Raw genomic sequence first — 20,523 nt, forward strand, 5'->3', positions numbered from 1 at the left:
CGTGATAAGTGTGTTGTGATAAATGAGAAACAGGATAAACTTATGAAAGGAACCAGATCTCGTGACAACTGCTACATGTGGTCTCCCGCCTCAAACGCTCAAGTCAACAAATGCCTTGTGACGAAGGTAGACGAAGCCAAGCTATGGCATCAAAAGCTTGGTCACTTGAATCTTAGGAGCATGCAGAAAATTGTATCTGATAAGGCCATTGTCGGTGTCCCTGATCTAAAGATTGTTGAAGGAAGAATCTATGGTCAGTGCCAGATTGGAAAACAAGTCAAGAAGTCACACAAGATGGTGCAACATTTTACCACATCACGTGTCCTGGAACTTCTTCACATGGATCTGATGGGGCCAATGCAGGTTGAGAGTCTTGAAGGGAAGAGATACATATTTGTGTGTGTGGATGACTTCTCCAGGTATACTTGGGTTGATTTTATCCGTGAGAAATCTGACACTTTTGCTGTTTTTGAAGCTTTATGTAAGAAAGTTTAGAGAGAAAATGGTGAAAGCATTGGCAAAGTGATCAGAATCCGGAGCGATCATGGGAGGGAATTTGAGAATATAAGCTTTACCAAGTTCTGTACTGCAGAAGGAATAGCCCATGAATTCTCTGCCCCCATCACACCACAACAAAATTGGATTGTGGAAAGGAAAAATCGAACCCTTCAAGAAATGGCAAGAGTGACGATGCTAGCCAAAGACATTCCACCTCACTTTTGGGCCGAAGCTCTCAACACGGCTTGTCATATTCATAATAGAGTTACTATTCGCCCAGGTACTGCTATCACTCACTATGAAATATGGAGGGGGAGAAAGCCAAATGTTAAGTACTTCCATGTCTTTGGCTCTGTATGTTATATTCTTGCTGACAAGGATCCCCGACGCAAGCTTGATCCTAAAAGTGATGAAGGTATCTTTCTTGGGTACTCTAGAAACAGTCGGCCCTATCGCGTCTTTAATAAACGCACTAAGTCTATGATGGAATCCATAAATATGGTGGTTAATGATGATCATGTTGTTTCCAAAAGTACTAATGATGAAGATGAAGTTTTTCCTAGTAACACAGATGTCAGGACAGATGTTGAGAACATTGTGGACGACGTTTCCTCCGGGAGCCCTAATGTCAGGACAGATGCTGGTGACAAAGAGGATGGCATCATTCCTGATGAAGAGTCTTTCCCTGTTCCTGAACAAAGAGGTCCTTCCAGAAGAATTCAGAAAAATCACCCTGCTCATGAGGTGATTGGTGAGATTGGTGAAGGAATGCGCACTTGCCCAAAAGCACCTGTAAATTATCGGGAGATGATTGGTAATCTCTGCTTTGTCTCTAAGATTGAACCTAAGAATGTAAATGAGGCTATTAATGATGAATACTGGATTAGTGCTATGCAAGAGGAACTTGTTCAGTTTGAAAGAAATGAAGTCTAGGAGTTAGTTCCTAAACCTGACAATGTTAATGTTATTGGAACTAAGTGGATTTTTAAAAATAAATCTGATTAGCAAGGCAATATAACTCGAAACAAAGCTAGACTTGTGGCACAGGGTTATACGCAGGTGGAAGGTGTGGACTTTGATGAAACTTTTGCTCATGTTGCTCGTCTTGAAGCCCATTAGACTTTTGCTTGCCATCTCCTATCATCTTCATTTCAAACTTTTCCAGATGGACGTTAAAAGTGCTTTCCTCAACGGCTACTTGAATGAGGAAGTCTATGTTGCCCAACCTAAAGGCTTTGTAGATCCCAGCTCACCCCAACATGTCTACAAGCTTAAAAAGGCTCTTTATCGCCTTAAGCAGGCACCTCGGGCATGGTATGAAAGACTAACTCAGTTTCTTGTGCAGAATGGATATACTAGAGATGGAGTTGATAAAACCTTGTTCATAAAGAAGGAGGATGGCAACCTCATGATTGCTAAAATATATGTTGACGATATTGTCTTTGGAGGAATGTCGAACAAGATGGTGGACCTTTTTGTACGACAAATGCAGCCTGAATTCGAAATGAGTATGGTTGGTGAGCTTAATTTTTTCCTGGGCTTTCAGATCAGGCAAATGAATGATGGTATCTGTATCTCCCAAAGTAAATACGCTAAAAACATTGTGAAAAAATTTGGCTTGGAAAAGTCTTCTCACAAGCGGACCCCCGCCGCTACTCATGTTAAACTCACTAAGGATGAGCTTGGTGAAACTGTTGATCAAAGCCTTTACAGGAGCATCATTGGTAGTCTTCTCTACCTTACTGCCAGCCGACCAGACATAGCCTACTAGGTTGGTGTGTGTGCAAGGTATCAAGCTAATCCCAAAGCTAGCCATCTGGCTCAAGCCAAGCGAATTGTAAGGTACATCTCGGGAACTACTGAATTTTCTCTTTTATATACATATGATACCTCCTCTACGCTTGTGGGATACTGTGATGCTGACTGGGCAGGTAGCACGATTGATAGAAGAAGCACTTCTGGTGGATGTTTTTATCTAGGAAACAATCTTATCTCATGGTTTAGCAAGAAGCAAAACTGCATCTCCTTGTTCACATCTGAGTCTGAATATATTGCAGCCGGGAGCAGCTGCACTCAGCTTCTCTGGATGAAGCAGATGCTTGCTGAATATGGTGTCGGACAAGATGTCATGACATTATTCTGCGACAATATCAGTGTCATCAACATTTCAAAGAATCCAGTTCAACATAGTAAGACTAAGCACATTGAAATCAGGCATCATTTCATTCGAGATCTTGTGGAAGATAAAAAGATCAAACTCGAATATATTCACGCCGAAAAACAGCTCGCGGACATTTTTACAAAGGCCTTGGATGCTAACCGGTTTGAAAGTCTCAGATCCTCCCTAGGATTGTGTGTGATTGAAAAATAGCAATTACTGAGATGTGTTTGTTCATGGGCCCATGTTTCTAGTTGGCCTATTCGACGGTGTTGCCAGGCTAAAATGCCACCTATTCTGTTTTGGGCTTGAGATTGATCAAGGCCCATTCTATGTCACGACGTCGTGTTGATTCATGCCAGTTTCTCAAACACGCAGACGGTTTCATTTTCAAGAAAGACTAGAAAGTTACCTCTTGTTCAAATTTTGATATTTCTCTTGTTTCGTCGCCCTTCTTTCCCAATTTTTCCCTAATTTGTATAATCACCCTTCTTGACGGTTATTTTTGTGGTAGTTATCTTGGAACTCTTTTCACAATGGTGGGAACAAGGAGTGGAATTAGCACCACTGACTCGTCCAAGCAAGAGAAGTCTAAGATGAGGACGAAGGATGTCAAGTAGAAGGGGCCAGGACAGGAAAGCAACAAACATGGTGTCCGGGTTCGTGGAATGCGACCCAGTAATCGCGCCGATGGTCAGGTCGGAGGTGCCATTGCTGGGTCATCTGTTTCTCCTGAAAACCCCTCTCTCTCCGCTGTCAGAAAAGCCATGATCAAGAAATCATCCCTTACCATCACCGACATTACTGGAGAAGTCAGTTCCAGTAGCGCTTAGAAAGAGATGAGGCTGATGTCACTGCCATGGAAGAAACCCTCACCAACAGCTTTCCTCGTGAAAGCCCCCACAAAGTGGTACAAGGTAATCCTGAAACTTCCATTCCTCCTGAAGAGAACCCTAGGGATAGTGATGTTTTGGAATCTCTCCTTGAGGATCATGAACCCCCTCATGTTGACGTTATTGGAGGGATCTTGGGGTTAAGTAAAGATGTTGCGAAGGATGTCTCAACAACCTCTGCTCAGATACGTGAGAACAAGATTGATAAAAGACAGGATGCTAGTAAGGCCATTCTTGCCTCTCTGAAGGAGAAAGTCCAGCAAGACGACGACACTTATATTGCCACTCTTCTATCTGAGAAGAGGAAGAAGAAGAGAAAGATGCTAGAGGAAAGTATGCATGGCATTCCTTTCCCGGAGAAGGAAAAGAAGAAAAAGAAGGTTAAAGTCGGCCTGGTTAAGAAAAGAGGGAAAAGGCCAGATGTGGCTCCTATGACTGTTTCTGACGAGCCTACTGAGGCTAAAGAAGAGGAACTTGTTGTATCTCTTGGGATTGGAAACAAGAGATCTGTAGAAGGTCAAAAGCTTCCAAAGAATGTCTTTGCTGCTCCCATGGACAATGTCTCTTTTCACAGGGAAGACGGTGTTCTCAAGTGGAGATTTGTGTATCACCGAGCCATCTTTCCTGAGAAGGAATTATCTGCTGAGACTCTGAAGATCGATGTCATCATGGAACTTCTGTACGATGCTAAGATGCTCAAGACTGTCACCAACATAGGTGTCTACTACCCTACTCTGGTGAAGGAGTTTATCGTCAATCTATCTTCTGCTTTTGATGTCCCTGATGATGATGATGAATTCGGGAAGGTCTATGTCAGAGGACACTGCTTTGAGATATCCCCATATGTTATCAATGATTTTCTTGGCCGAGGGAAGATTATCACTGCTGATCGTGTTCTTTCTCTGCACGTCATTGCAAGAGAGATCACTGGTGATGAGACCAAAATTTGGCAGTCCAAGGGAACTCTACCCTCTTCTGATCTCACAGCCAAGTACTCGGTTCTCTATCGCATCGGCATCGCTAACTGGGCCCCCTCTTCTCATGGGTCTAGTATCAAGGCTGAACTGGCTTGTCTGATCTACCAGATAGGTACTCGTTCCTCTTTCGACTTTGGTGAATTTGTCTTTGATCACCTGGCAAAACATGCCAAATCCTTTGTTGTGAAGCTTCCCATTGGCTTTCCTTCCATCATCACTGGCATTCTGCTTAAGCAAAACAAGAATGTTATGCGTAGCACGGATGTGGCAGGAAAAAAGACCTAGAGTTCTTAACGTCAGTCACAAGCTCTTTGAAGGTAAACATGCTCGAGATTTTGTCATGCCTTCTGTCGCAACATCTGTCGCCCTTGGTCGTACCTTCAAGGTTGCTCCTCTCTCTGAAAATGCTAAGAGCGATATACTCAAAGGGCTTTATGAAGAAGTTGCTGCCCTCAAGGAGATCATAGATATCTCTTCTCGAAGGAAGACTGCATGTGAACGGCTTATCAAGGTAATGACGCGTTCGTCTGCCACTGATGGTGCTTCTTCGTCTCAGCCGAGCCACAGTGCAAGTCCTGCTGACAAAAATGATGATGAAGAAACTGAGGATTATGCCATCAGTGACTCCGCGGGCTCTGAAGGTCAAGACAATAATGTTTTTACCACGAATCCCTCTAGCTAATGTGTGTTTTTTATTTGGTCTGTTTGTTCTCCGTGGTCTATATCCTCTGACTTTTTCTTCCAGACTTTTTTCTGTCAGGTTATCTCTACAGTTTATCTTCTTGTTTCAGACTGGGTTTCTGGTTGGTGTCTTTCGTTAAAAGACCATTTTCTGTTGTTGATAGATGATTTCTGTTGCCGTCAGTTCTCACCTCTTTGCAGGCTGTGTTTTTTTTTTCCTCCCTCTGTATTGGTCGATCCTTATCTTTGGTATGTTTTTGAGGCAATCAGGGGGAGAGGCGTCATGAGGTCATTTATTTTGACTCTCTTCATCTGGTCATGACGCTTGTATGAGAACTGTTCCTGGAAGTGTTTGCCTACAAAATAGCCAAAGGGGGGAGATTCTTGTTACGGTATATGTTAGCTTTATTTTTTAGTGCAAGTTGTTTGGAAAGATGTCGGTCTTCATGCTCTAGCTTCTGGTGAGACATCTTTCCTCCTGTGCGTAGACAGTACTTCGGGCAAGTTTTCATATTGCCAGATTGCCTCGCTGGTGACTTTATTACGTGATATTCGTGTGAGGATGGGTAAGGAAACCCTAGATACTCTTCTAGGTCTGTACAGCTGCTATAAAAGCCATGCGCTTCCCCCTTAGCAGCCTCGACGCTTTTGATAAAATACTTAGAGCTCCTAGACGTGCAAGACCGGCGGATTGGGAGGCTTTGTGTTTTGTTAAGAGCGGTGTATTCTCTCAAACACTATTCCAGAAAGATTGAGTGTCTGTGAGAGTTGGGTTCTGTGTACTCGTGATTGAAGACTCACGATCGTTTGAAGACTGAAAGTCATCCGAGCATAGGCGGTTGCTCGAAGAGTGGATTTGGGGCGGATCTCAAATCCAGGGGAGTACATGGCTTAGGTATTCACTGGTGGTAATAGTGTCTAGGTTTTTGATTTTGTGATTGTAGTCATTTTAAACCTTGTGTGTACTATTGACTACAAGATAGTGAAATCCTTTCCACTGGCAGAGTGCCCTTAGACGTAGGTGTATTGCACCGAACTGGGTAACCATATTGTGTGTCGATTTCTTATTGCACTTTTTATTGTTTATCCATTATATGTGTTCAAGCAAGTTGTCGGACACATTGTCAACACTTTGTGTACGACATCTTGTCTTTGTGACTAATCAGATTTTCAGTATATATGTATCTGAAGTACAAGGTCAACATAAAAAAAATATTACTAATGTCCAACGACGTACATGTTCAAGCTTTATATAATTAAATTGCGATTACTTGAATATTTTAAAAGAAACTATTTGATACAGTTTAATGGTTGCCTTCATTTTAAATTGCAAGTTAACTGTACGAATATTAAATATGACCCAATTCTTTTTTCCTTAATTAGTGACTTTTCTAAGCATAAATTAAATTAATCAACCATTAAAGTAAATTAAATTAACCAAGATTATTCCTACTTAGTCTCTCTAAAATTTTATTTTCAGAGCTTCAAAATTGATAACTTTCTTATCATAGTAGTCATAATAAGGGCGTTATAGATTTGTAGTCAAAACTAAACTATAAAATAGGGATGTAGCCAACGTTTGCAAACTTTTAGGAAAATATCCAATGACAATTATATTTGATTTAAATATCCTTATATTAAACATGTTATAATTAACAAAATAAATGTAAATAATTTAAAAATTCGACAATTAATGTACCAATGATGAACTCCGGCGGAATTGTACAGTAGTAGACAGGATTTTTCATCCAACAAATGGGTCCATTTTTGAAGCTGTTCTCGCTACGAATCCGTAGAATTTGGAATCACTCAATTTCGAGTTCATATGAGGAAAATATGGATTTTTGAAGTTTTGATGAGAAAAAAACTGTATGAGAGAGAAAGTGACGAATCACTGTAGCAAAAAAAAAACGGCCGGAAAGACAAAATAGGAAATTTGGTTGACTTATTCAAGTGCTACCTCATCTGTTTGGCTATTTTTCTAAAAGTTTTCAAACGTTGGCTATACCTCAAATGTAATTTTTGGAATGAGCTAATAAGTTACAAATTTTTTATAACAATTATCATAGTAGATTAAAGTAACCAAAATTAAATTATTTGTTTATAATTAGGCCTAAAATTTAATATAAGGAGTTCTATAAATAAAGCACTCCCTATTTTTAGAGAAGAGGTAATGGCGGCATTAATACCTAATGTTTTCGCGTGGATACAATTTGGCACCTAATTTTTTTTTTTTACGGGAAAATACCTATAGTAGCATTTCGGTATCACCGTTACATTTTGGCTGTTTAATGCTAACAGTTTTCTACGTGGCCTTCATTAGGTGAGTAAATTAATTCATTTAAGAAATAAAAAACAACATTAAAACGATAAACAACTTAAATTTTGAAATCAATGAGACCTAAAAAGAACGGTCAAACAAAAAAAAAAAGAAATCGACGAAGATGGATGAAGAACGAATCGATGAAGAACACGAGGGTGGTGGCAAAGAAGATTCCGTGTTTGAAGAGGAAGAGTACAACGAGCATGAAGACCTTGAAGCTGAGCAAACGAGTCATCCTCAGAAGTGGTGGTCGGATGTGAACGCCGTATGTAACGACAACGACAACAACGGGGATGGCGGCTCTGATGGATTCGTGTCTGAGAGCGACCTCAAGAGTTTGTGTAGCGATGAGGATGAGCAGTCGACGAAGAAGAGCAAGCGAGAGTATAATCCACGGTCAAATCTTGCGGATTTCAAATTCAAACTAGGTATGCAATTTCCAACGATGGGTCATCTGAGATATATTCTCAGAGAAGAGTTCATTAAGAATGATAAAGAATTTCAGTACATTTTCAATGAAGGGAGTCGATTGCGAGCAAAATGTAAAGGGAAAGGTTGCAAGTGGGTTCTATATGCTAGGCTTATGAATTCAAACACGAAAACTGTTAGGATAAACACATTGATTAATATCCATGATTGTGGGATTGTGTTTGACAACAAGCATGTTACAAGTACTTGGTTAGCCAAACATTTCCTCGAACAGTTTAGGCTTAACCCTAACTTACATTACCAAGCCTTCAAGGAAATGGCATGTGCTTCAAAGTTCAGCAATGTGACCAAGACAATGTTCTATAGAGCTAAGAAAAGAGCTAGAAACGCACTGGAAGGCTCTGTTAGAGATCAATATGCAATTCTAGATGATTATTGTAGACAACTCACAATAACAAATCCTGGTAAGTATGTTCTAAGTTATCATGTTCAATATAGTTTTTATTAATGGGCATGCTTAATATTTGAATATGCTTGAATGCTAGGTACTACGGCTCTGCTTAAGACCAATCTTGTGAATGATCAAAGAGTCTTTGAGAGGGTCTATATATGCTTGAAGGCTTGTAAGGATGGGTTTAACAAGGGATGTAGGCCCCTTCTTGGGTTTAATGGTTGCTTCCTCAAAGGATACTGCAAAGGGATGTTGTTGGCCGCTATGTGCATTGATGCAAATAACTCACAGTATCCAGTGGCATGGGCTATTGTTGAGAAGGAAAACACTGCTAGCTGGACATGGTTTATGGAGTTGCTACGTGAGGATTTGCATATTCAGAACACAACTGGATTCACTATGATTAGTGACAAGCAAAATAGGTTGGAGAATGCTTTGGCTGAGGTTTTCCCTGGAGCAGAATTCAGATTCTGTGTAAGACATCTACACGCAAACTTCAAGAAGGACCATGATGGATTGTTGCTGAAACAGATGATGTGGTGTTGTGCTCGAGCTACTACACCTGCTGAGTTTACTAAGAGAATGGCTGAGCTAAAAGCAGAAGATGAAAAAGCTTATCAATGGCTTCTCAACAAAGATCCAAAGGCATGGAGTAAATCATATTTCAGAACACATGTCAAATGTGATATGCTCTTGAATAATCTATGTGAAAGTTTCAACTCTGCAATAATTCCTGCAAGAGACAAGCCAATAATCACTCTGTTGGAGAAGCTGAGATTCTGGCTAATGTGTAGGTTTGCTTCAAAAAGGAATGAAGCTGAAAAGTGGTTGCATCTGATAGGTGCGTGTCGTACGTAGAAAACTCCTATCATCCCAACTAAATTCAAGCTGGTTCTTGAGTAGTTTTGAGTTTTTTTCGTGTGTTTTGAAGGTTTTCAGGTTAAAAGTGGGATTTCTATGATACTCTGGGCAAATCTCTACAAATCGAGGCATTCAGGATCAAAAACGAGTAAAAAATGAAGAATGTGTCATGAAGACATCAAAACCTCGCGCCGCGACCCTCATAGCGCGCGCAGCGAGGTCTGGAAATCATCCCGAGCCATCTCCGAGCAGTTTGTGCGTTCCGCGAGGGTATGGAAGTGTTGACCTCGCGCCGCGACTCCCATACCGCGCGCCGCGAGGTTGAGGAACTTAAGCATCGAAAATGCCCGAGCGTCAAGCGCGGAACGTGACCTCCCAAGAAGATCTACCTCGCGCTGCGGGAAAGCAAAGGCTCTTTCAACTCAACGAGCTTGATGAATTCGACAAGAAGCGTACCAGAATGCAATGATCTACAAAGAGAAGACAAAGGCGTGGCATGAAAAGCACATCAAGCCCAAAGAGATCCAACGGGGACAACAAGTTTTACTATACAACTTCGGTTGAGACTCTTCCCCGGAAAACTCAAGTCGCGATGGTCCGGGCCATTTAAAGTCACGCAAGCCTTCCCGTCAGGAACGTTCGAGATTGAGAGTGCGAGCGGAGAAAAGTTCAAGGTCAACAGACAGTGAGTGAAACCATACTTCGGAGCGGTTTTCGACCTCGTCTAGCAATAAAAAGTGGTAACCCGTCAAGCTATTGACATTAACTAAAGCGTTTTGCGGGAGGCAACCCGTGCTTTCTTTAGTTGCAAATTTTTATTTATTTATTTTAGTCGAGGTCTGTCTTTATTATGTCCGTTAGGTGTTATGTTATTCTGTTAAAATATATATATATATATATATAAAATAAATTAAAAAAAATAAACGCTACTGCGCGCCGCGAGGTACCTAGTGCGCGGCGCGCAATAGCGAGTTTTTTGAAAATGTCAACTCCGAGCAATATGCACGGAACGCGCATGGTTTTAATCTGTGACCTCGCGCCGCGACCCACGTATCGCGCGGCGCGAGGTCCCGAAATTTCAAATGTTTAAGCGGTTGTTGCTCCTTTTATTTCTTTTTCTTACAAACCCTCATCTCCCTTTTCTCCGATTCTCTCAAGAACTCAGCCATAATTTCGAATTTTTTTGGTATCTAAACACCCAACCCATCACGTCACATTCACTATTCCCCCCTTATTTACACTTTTTCACCATTCCTTGCAATACATCCTTGTGTCTCTACTACCACTTCAAGACAAAAAAGGAAAAATACTCTTGAACCCCGTTTTCTTTGATGAATTGGTATGATAATCGTGAGTAGATGTCAATATGGGTGTTTTGGTGATTTGGGTCAAGCCAATTTGTGGCCACTTGTTCAATTAATTGGTTAGTTTGGCTCGCCCACCATGTGTTCGATGAAATGTTTAAACGAAATCGTGCTTGAAATTTTGATCAATCGGGGCTTGAATTCATGCATAATAATGAGAAAAATAGGGTTAAGGCTCAAGTTTGGGGGAACGAGTCATTACAAATATACTCCATGATCGAATGTTGATTGAATAACTTTGGGTATATTTGTCTTGTAGATGCATCGAGCCGCCTCATCGTCGCGACCCAAGCTTGCCCGACGCTCGCTCCCGGCATTGCCACGCCCTCCCACGCTCATCGACGGCACCGGTGAAATATGGGACAAGATTTGCCAAGTGAATTTGCTACCCCAAAAGGAGCTCCGACCCGACTACCGGTGTGGGAACATGGAGCACCAAATTGCGAGCCGACATTGGAAGAAACTCGCCGACATCGAGGTGAGAGCGGCACCAAAGCTCGTTTGGGAGTTCTACTCGAACCTCTCTGTCACCGTCGACAACTTCGTACATGTGAGGAACGTGGTTGTCAACATATCGTTGGTCGCGTTCAACGCCTACCTTGAAATACCGGAGCCCGACCATGACGCGTACGCACCACTCCTCTTGCACCCACAATGGGAGGAGTGGATTCACTTGCTAGCACACCCCGGAGCCCAATACCAGACGAAGAGGGTACGCGGTCAAGTAGTCCCCAACTTTCTCGCCATCTCCGATCTCAACCGGTATGCCAAGGCGTGGCAGCACTTCATCTGCTCGACGCTCCTCCCGTGCAAGAGAGAGCACGTCGTGGACCTCCCTCGCCTCGCTCTCCTCGCGTGCATCGTATCCGGCAAAACGATCAACATAGGGAAGGTGATAAAGGAGAGATTTGTATTCTGCGCAAACCGCGACACCGAGGTGACGCTCGGGCACGGTGGCATCATCACCGGCATGTGCTTAGAAGCAGGGCTGAAAATCATCCACAATGAAGCCCGGCTTGGTCTTGGGGACCCTATTGATGCCGAGAAGATAATAAAGCTTCGGCAATGGAAGCATAGGGACGCACATCCAGACGGGGCGGGATTCATCAATGTCCCGGAGCAACACCGAGGTGACCCAAATGCCCCCATTCTCGGACCACCTGATGAACCGGAGCACTCTCCGACCCGCCAAGAGCAAGAGCACAACTACAACGATGTGATGACCATGATGAATCGGCTCGACTCCCGTCTGAGTGACACCCACAAAGCCTTAGGGAGCTTCCTCAACGACTTCGGAGAGCGACAACGGGAGCGAGACGGGTTTCAACAAAATGTCTACAACATGTGGACGGTGCATCAACAGACCATCTACCCGGACGCCCCGAGCTACCCGGCCTATCCTCAGCATCTCATGACGCCGTATCCCGTGTTCCCTTCATGGGATTCGGGCAGCTACAACACTCCATAACCCGAGGATGAGGGTGACCACGATGAGGACGAGTAGGGGAGCTCAGCCACCCCCGCAAGGTAAGTCCCCTTTCCATCGTTTTTACTGTGTGATTACATTGAGGTCAATGTAAGTTTTAAGTTTGGGGGGGGGAGGGGTAATTTTTTGTCTTGCGGGGGATTTTTGTACATTAGTAGTTGATTTTCGAGGTTGTTTTTGTTTTGTTTTAGGATAATTGATAGAAATTGATGCTTGTGTGCGTTAACTGACTCAATAAATGTTTGCCGATGATATGGATAGTCTTAAGCCGTAGACATGTGAAAAAAATCCGTGAATTACCGAGTGAAAAAGAATCTTATTGAGTTTTGTGTTATCACTTAAAGCCCGAATAATGTTTGTCTCGATGCTTAGACGACCTTGAGTAGTAGTCTAACTCAGTTTTGAAAAGTGACCACCGAACACATTAAGAACCTTTTTGAATCCCTAGTCGAAGCGAAATTAAGCGCACATTGATCTAGTAAGAATGATATAAGCATTAGGAATAACCCGTCGAGCCAAAAAGCCAACCCGAGAATGTTTATCAATTAGAACCCACTCACAAAAAGCCGAACGTTTTACCTTTCTCGATACTTAGTCAGAAAAAGCCGAGCCATTAATTTTGAAAATCCCACAAAGAACCTCATTGACTTTAGCGACTCTTGAGTGACATGGTTGAGTCAAAATTTTCTCTATTTTATGACATGTTTTTCGACTCGTCTCTACATATTACATTATCCACTAGACACACCACGCCGGTGTTTATTTATATTGTTATGTACCGAAAAAAAATAGAAAAAGGAAAAAAAATGTTTATTTATGTCATATAGTTTTATTTTGGCGTGGTGTTCTATGTTTTTGTTTTAAGAAACTTGTCACTTGTTGTTGTTGAGTTGAAGTTTGGGGGAAAACACGGGAAATAGAAGACTAAGGAAAACGTTCATGTTAGGCGAAAGTGATGCCAAGAACGTGGGGACGAGTGAATGAGCTTTGTATGAGGGTTGTGAGATTGGTGAGAGATTTGAGTCGCTAAGGTCGATGTTTGAGCCACTAAAAATTCCATTCCATACCTTTGACCCTAGCCTAAAACATTACAAGCCTTTAAGACTTATTGACGAGCTAGAAATGACATGTGCGCATTAGTGGAGATCAAGGGTGAAGAGAAGGCTTATGGTGTGTCGAATCGAATAAACTATCATTCAGAGAATCGATTCTTGTGGTCACATATTAGGATTGGGGAACGACTACGAGACTTGGGAATCGAAAGCTAATCGATACAAAATAACATTGCAAACGGCTTGAGCTAACACGAACTTGTATGGATTCTTTTACATTGGGTAGTTGACTTAGAGTTTAAAACCATGGATTTTCGTGTCGATGTAAGTCTAGAGGTTTGAAATTGAGGCAAATATGAGTCAGTTATTTCACGTAAAACATTGAGATTTACCAGTTTAGTGTAGGTAACTTCTTTCGTGTGTTTTTGTTTTGTGTCTATTGTTTTGTCGCTTGACGACAAGCAACGGTTTAAGTTTGGGGGTATTTGATAGGTGCGTGTCGTACGTAGAAAACTCCTATCATCCAACCTAAATCCGAGCTTGTTCTTGTGTAGTTTTGAGGTTTTTTCGTGTGTTTTGAAGGTTTTCAGGTTAAAAGTGGGATTTCTATGATACTCTAGGCAAATCTCTATAAATCGAGGCATTCGGGATCAAAAACGAGTCAAAAATGAAGAATGTGTCATGAAGACATCAAAATCTCGCGCCGCGAGGTCTGGAAATCATCCCGGGCCATCTCCGAGCAGTTTTTGCGTTCCGCGAGGGTATGGAAGTGTTGACCTCGCGCCGCGACCCCCATACCGCGTGCCGCGAGGTTGAAGAACTTTAGCATCGAAAATCCCCGAGCGTCAAGCGCGGAACGCGACCTCCCGAGAAGATCTACCTCACGCCACGACCCATCTACCGCGCGCCGCGAGGTGCGCGAAACCAAAAGAAGGAAACGCATTTTCTGGAGCAATCTGAGCCGTCGGATCAAGTTTTATTACCCAGTCTACTCCGAAAATTAGAGGAAACACAGGAATTTTGACCTTAGCCTATAAATACACTTCTCAACCTCTTGTTTAGAGGTCTTAGCACTTTTTTTATTGTTTTCACTTAGTATTTGGGAGAGATAGAGAAAAAGAGGAGAGCCGTTCTTCATCAATTCGCGCCAATTACAGTTTTATTCTTCTCATTTACCCTTGAACTCCTGTATTTTAATTTTCAAATTAGTTTTTAATTATGGTTTCTTCTTCTTCCTACTCTTTTATTTTCTTTTTGTTTTCTCGCTACGTCATGAACGAATTCCATTAAGGACTATGGCGTAGCGGGTTTATGATTCGGTTATGGATATGATTTAATATATTGAAATTCAATTTCCATTCTCTACTACTTTGCTTAATTCAAATCCGTTTTTAATGCTTGATCGAGATTAGCTACCTTGTTCATGATTTTATACTTCAACTTGATGCTTGAGAAAGATTAGGTTGTTAGTGTTTTGGTTTGAATTACTATGTTGCATGTCTAGGCTAGAGATAGTTAGGTTACCATAGAATCGTGTGAATACTCTTGATATGAATGCATGCCATTGTTAGGGATTGAGATCGAGAGAAGATTTTCCTAATTTTGACATAGGTTGTTAGATGCTTGAGAGAGATTTAGCAATATTATTCTGTGAGTATGGTTAGCAAAGAGTAGTGAGTTGATTATTGATTGTGCGTGAATTTCATGTATCCAAACCGTTGAATAAACCCGTGAAGCCTTGGTCCTTAGCCTCTCTTTCTATTATTACAACTTTTATTTGAGTATTTTGTTATTTATTTGCGTTAGAACTTGTCAATAATTTGTGATATTTTTCATCTCATCTTTAGTTCAATTCGTGCTAGTAGATTTGTTTGTTACTTAAGCTTGTTCCTCGTGGGATCGACACTCGTACTTAATTCACTATATTACTTGAGCGACACGTGCACTTGCGCGCGTAAAAATAGCAACAGCATCCAGTAGGAAAAAGAGTGTTGGCAATAATAGAGAAGCAGAAGCAAGTAGCAAGGTATTGTCAATCTACACTTGCTAGCAATGCTAAGTTTCAAGTAACATTTCTTGGAACCGAGACTTTTGTAGTTGACTTACGGGCTAGGGTATGCACTTGTAGGAGTTTTGAATTATCTGGAAGTCCCTGCCGTCATGCATTAGCATGTATATGGTCCACTGGATTGGATGTCATGGATTATGTTGATGACTGGTACAAGAAGCCGGCCTATTCTGCTACATACAGTGCTATAATAGAGCCCATGACCAGTCCTGATAAATGGCCAGAACCTGGGCTACATCCAATTGTTCCACCACTAGAAATTGCACTACCTGGACTGCCAAAGAAAAAGAGGAACAGAAGCAATGATGAACCTCCAACTCCTGCCACAAAGCAATCAAGAAAAGGCCAAAGAAATCACTGTAGTAAGTGCAGGCAGACAGGGCATTCTATTGTTACTTGTCCTAATGCAGCTACTGTTCAGGTACATTCATCTCGAGTTTTGCATATAGACAGGGCATTCAGTTTAGAATTGCATATAACATGTTATTTTGTGTTGTAGGTGAAACCGGAAAAGAAGAGAGGAAGACCAGTGAAAGCAAATCCTGATCCGGAGACAATCAAGAGGAAAGAAAGGAGGCAGAAACAAATTGCTAAAGAGAAAGGACCATGTTCAAGTGTGACAATTCAACCTTCAAACTGATTGTGGATGCTGAATTCAACCTTCAAACTGATTGTGGATGCTGTTTTAATTTTGTGGTGGTGTTTTATGTATTATTTTGTGGATGTTGTTTTATGTATTATTTTGTGGTGGTCTGTCAAACTAACAATATGTATCAGAAGTACTTCAATATGTATTTTAAGTATCATAAGTAATTCTCTATTTTGAATGAAATTGTCAGTTTGAACAACATTCAGATTACAAGCCCCATAAAATTATCAATGTTCTCAATTTTCTCACTATCACTTTGAAAAAAAAACCAGCCTTCATAAATATGATCAATATCCAGATTACATGCCCCATGACCAGTCAAAACAGATACATATACTACAACAACATTACAATAAACACTAAAGCCATGACAATAAATCAGCCTTCATAAATATGATCAATATCCAGATGACAACCCCCCCCCCCCCCCCCCCCCCCCCCCCCCCCCCCGGTGATCAGTCAAAAAAACATACATAAGCTACACCAATATTACAATAAAAACTAAAGCCATGAAAACAAAAAATACAGTACTCCATCTTCCATGTATCTTCATTATTTTCCCCAAATTCTCTTCATCGTCTGTCATCCTTTGGCTCTCAAATTAGAGCTTGTTAATCCTCCTAAGGAGTGCAGAAATGATTTCTTTTGATCGGGCATAAATTTCAGGGTCAATCCACTGAAAGCAATCGCAACCTCCTTCAGACTGACCGACAAAAAAAATCAAACTACTCAGAATCTGAATAATTTCAAGTACAAAATTAAATGAAAACTCATACGGGAACTGACCTTTTTCTTGTAACAACTAATGAATCTCCTACCCGGATTCATATCGGTCCATGAAGTGCGCTCAACCAATGGCACGCCACATTTGCACAAATCTTGAAACCTTGCCTGAGAAGGCGATGTCTTACTCATCGACGGCGAGCTTGCGCCAAACAATACTCGATGGCACTTCGTACACCTGCTATCGAAGGATGAAGACGAGCTTTCGTCGAACATGGCGTCAGTATTGAGGGGATTGTGAAGAAGCGAAAACCAGAACTAGGGCTTTTGATTTGGGATTTTTCTATCGAACGAATGTGTTTCTTATTTCAATATCAGTTGTTTTTATTTATTTCTTAAATGAATTAATTTACTCACCTAATGAAGGCCACGTGGAAAACTGTTAGCATTAAACAGCCAAAATGTAACGGTGATACCGAAATGCTACTATAGGTATTTTTCCCGTAAAAAAAAAAAGATTAGGTGCCAAATTATATCCACGCGAAAACATTATAGATATTAATGCCGCCATTATCTTTTTAGAGAATGTAGGGATTGTGTCTCTTTTTGTATAGTTTATTACAGATCGATCGTGTTATTTTTCCCTTTCGTTTTCTCATAATTAATTAGGTATCTTATAGGATAGATGTTATACTTAACTGTAGAAATAAGTGCGTGTTACTTCACTATAACACTCGCTTGTCGATTAACATTCATAACATGCATTTAAGCACTAAAGATTTTGTTTTAGTAATCATTTTGCTACTAAAAAAACGATTTTCAAAAGCAGGTAGATCTTTTGTACCTAGATTTGGAAAATGCTACTTGTAAAAAAAGTTATTAGACTTGAAGTGCCAGCCAGTGAATAATAAATTGGAGAGAGAAAATATATTTCTTCCATCAACTATTTTGCAGTCATCAATAAGTGGTCACATTCTTTTTTGCCGATTATTGTTCCTTTTTATTTTCTTGCACTATAAAACACTACTCATATTCTAATGTGCGCTTTAGGTTACAAGCTTTTATGATCGATTTAAGCAACCCTGGATAAATTACACGGAAAATTTGTTGACAATAGTTTGAAGTAAAAGAAAGATTACTCATTTGTGCTTTTGGTATTAGTACGTAATGTAAATTAGACTTAAATTTCTTTTATTAATACTTTCGGTATTAATTTCATAAACATTCGTCGTTGCGGGGTCTGGAAATAAATCAAACATTTGAGAAATTAGACATAGAATAATAGATTCAGGAACATCTAAATCAGTTCATTTTGTCTCCAAAAAAGCTCTCTACGTGAACAAAGTCGTCAATCATGGAGCAAGGAAGATATATAAGAACAAGAACCGCAGTTTTTGTTAGCAATATTATTGTAATATTGACGTAAATAAAAGACAAATTGCATGCAAGGAAAAATACACGTAAAAAGATTACAACACAACCGGCTAAACCTTAAAAACCCGGAAAACACAACGGAAAGGAAAAAGTCGAGGCCCGTTGGACGGTCTCCTTGAAGCTTTTTATCGCCCTCCCACGGGTGCTGGATTTCGTGAGCGAAAGCCTCCCAGGATACAACGACTACAAGACGAGCAGTACACCACAAGACTTGGCTTCGGCGAACTAGAACCTGTGAGAAAACTACCACCACGACAAACCAAAAAAAAATTTCTGTGGAAGAAGGGAGCTTGGGAACAGTGGGGAATACAAATGGAATTCTCGTATATCTCTGTGTCTTTTGAATGAGAGCTGAAGCCTCTTTATATAGGCCAAGGCTAGGCTATGTTAGTTGTTCAAAACGTCCAGCCTTAAAGGCATTTAACGCAGGTTATTACAACCATTTAACACAACGTTCTGAATTCAAACCAAGCGAACAGTCCAACGTTTTTTCAGCCTTAATGGCATTATCATACAGCAATAATGCGCATTTAAAGCTCAAAAACCATTAAATTAAAGCACACAAACTGTTAGCTTTAATTCTCAAACGTACAGTTCGTCACTTCGTCTGGTCGAGCTCGTCCAGTCGACCTAGAATGGCTTCGTCACCACTTCGTCTGGTCGAGCTCGTCCAGTCGAGCTGGAATGACTTCGTCACTTCGAGTACGTTGGCCTCGCCCTGTCGAGCTGGAATGACTTCGTCACTTCGTCCAGTCGACCTAGCCCAGTCGAGCTGGAATGACTTCGTCATTTCGTCCAGTCGACCTCGCCCAGTCGAGCTGGAACTTCGTCCAGTCGACTTCGCCCAGTCGACTTCGCCCAGTCGAGCTGGAACCAGTCGACCTCGTCACTTCGTCCAGACCAGCTCGTCACTTTCTCATTCACCTTAGGTCCGATTTTGGCAAAGTATCACTTGGAATAATCCAATTCAGATGAGTGGATCCCACTCAAATTGTTGCCACAAAATCAACCATCCACATGTTAATAAATAATATTTATTAACTTTATTCCAACAATCCCCCACATGAATGAAATTGAGACGAAAATTATAAAGACACGACTCGATGTGGTGATAGATTCTACGGTCAATACCAGTATAGGATAGGTAGGCAAAGCCTTTGAACCTTCCCTCGGAAAGATATGCCACCTTTACTGACTACTCAATAGACACGTTGTCCTTGAACTGTTAGCCGTTTTGTATAAACGATACACATATCCCCCACTGATATTTCCCAGACACAGGTTCAGTTCTCATGGTTATGTTCATTTTGGCCCTGAACATCAGCCTGGTTCTGCAAGAGTTTCTAAAGAATTAAGCCCAATTAATTCTCCTTCGAAGCGACCCCACTTCTCTCTCACATAGGTGATTCTTTTATCAAGAGTAATCCCGCATTACTCTTTCGGAATCTCAACAATCCGATTTCACGTAATCATTAAAAGCTCTAAGCTTAACCTCGTACGGGAGTCACTATTTTAATATAGGAATAGGACTTGGGGTTTTCCCCCACAGTGACCTCACATAGCCTTTGACAATTAGGTTGTCCCTTTGAACCAAGATCTTGGGATCTCCCGTCATCATGGTTGGGTTTCCTTTGCCTTGGCTTTATTTACCATGGGCTTTAGCCCCATTCCTTTGGATGTCTTCTCTACTTGGTCCCTATTTAACCCTTTGGTTAGCGGATCCGCAATATTCTCTTTGGACCTAACATAGTCAATACTAATGACTCCAGATGAGAGAAGTTGTCTAATGGTATTATGTCTTCGACGGATATGTCTAGACTTACCATTATACATCACATTATGTGCCCTACCAATAGTAGATTGGTTATCACAATATACACATATTGCAGGCATAGGTTTTGTCCAATTAGGAATATCCTCCACAAAGTTCCTTAGCCATTCGGCTTCTTCCCCACATTTATCCAATGCAACAAACTCAGATTCCATCGTGGATCTCGTTATCACAGTTTGTTTGGAGGATTTCCAAGATATAGCCGCACCTCCCAGAGTGAATACATAACCACTCGTGGCTTTCGAATCTTGAAAATCAGATATCCAACTTGCATCAGTGTAACCTTCAATTACTTCAGGATATCTCGTGTAGTGTAGACCATAATCACGAGTGAATCGTAGATACCTTAATACTCTTACGATTGCTTTCCAGTGTTCAGCACTTGGATTACTCGTATATCGAGCTAGTCTACTTACGGTGTAGGCTAAATCCGGTCTCGTGCAACTCATCAAGTACATGAGACTGCCTATCACTCTAGCATATTCAATTTGAGAGATGCTTTCACCTTTATTCTTAGACAAGTGTTGACTAATATCTATGGGAGTTCTCGAGACTCCAGAATCGTCCTTTCCAAACTTGTCTAGAATTTTATCAACGTAGTGTGTTTGATCCAGTACGATCCCATTGGGTGTTCGGGTAATCTTG

The 20,523-nt window shown here is 41.2% G+C and overlaps 1 protein-coding gene across 1 annotated transcript; it reads left to right on the top strand.

Annotated features, from left to right (window-relative positions):
- The first annotated feature begins 7,651 nt into the window (after positions 1 to 7,651).
- On the top strand, positions 7,652 to 15,881 carry LOC149407562 (uncharacterized). Its single transcript, XM_089620818.1, has 4 exons — positions 7,652 to 8,423; positions 8,505 to 9,251; positions 15,154 to 15,662; positions 15,741 to 15,881. Exons 1-4 carry the CDS (start codon positions 7,652 to 7,654, stop codon positions 15,879 to 15,881), a joined length of 2,169 nt encoding a protein of 722 aa, XP_089476944.1.
- Positions 15,882 to 20,523: the final 4,642 nt, after the last annotated feature.

Source organism: Urtica dioica, chromosome 1, assembly GCF_054948205.1.
Source record: "Urtica dioica subsp. dioica isolate 48M chromosome 1, U.dioica_male_clone48M_v1_H2, whole genome shotgun sequence".
NCBI classification, from domain to species: Eukaryota; Viridiplantae; Streptophyta; class Magnoliopsida; order Rosales; family Urticaceae; genus Urtica; species Urtica dioica.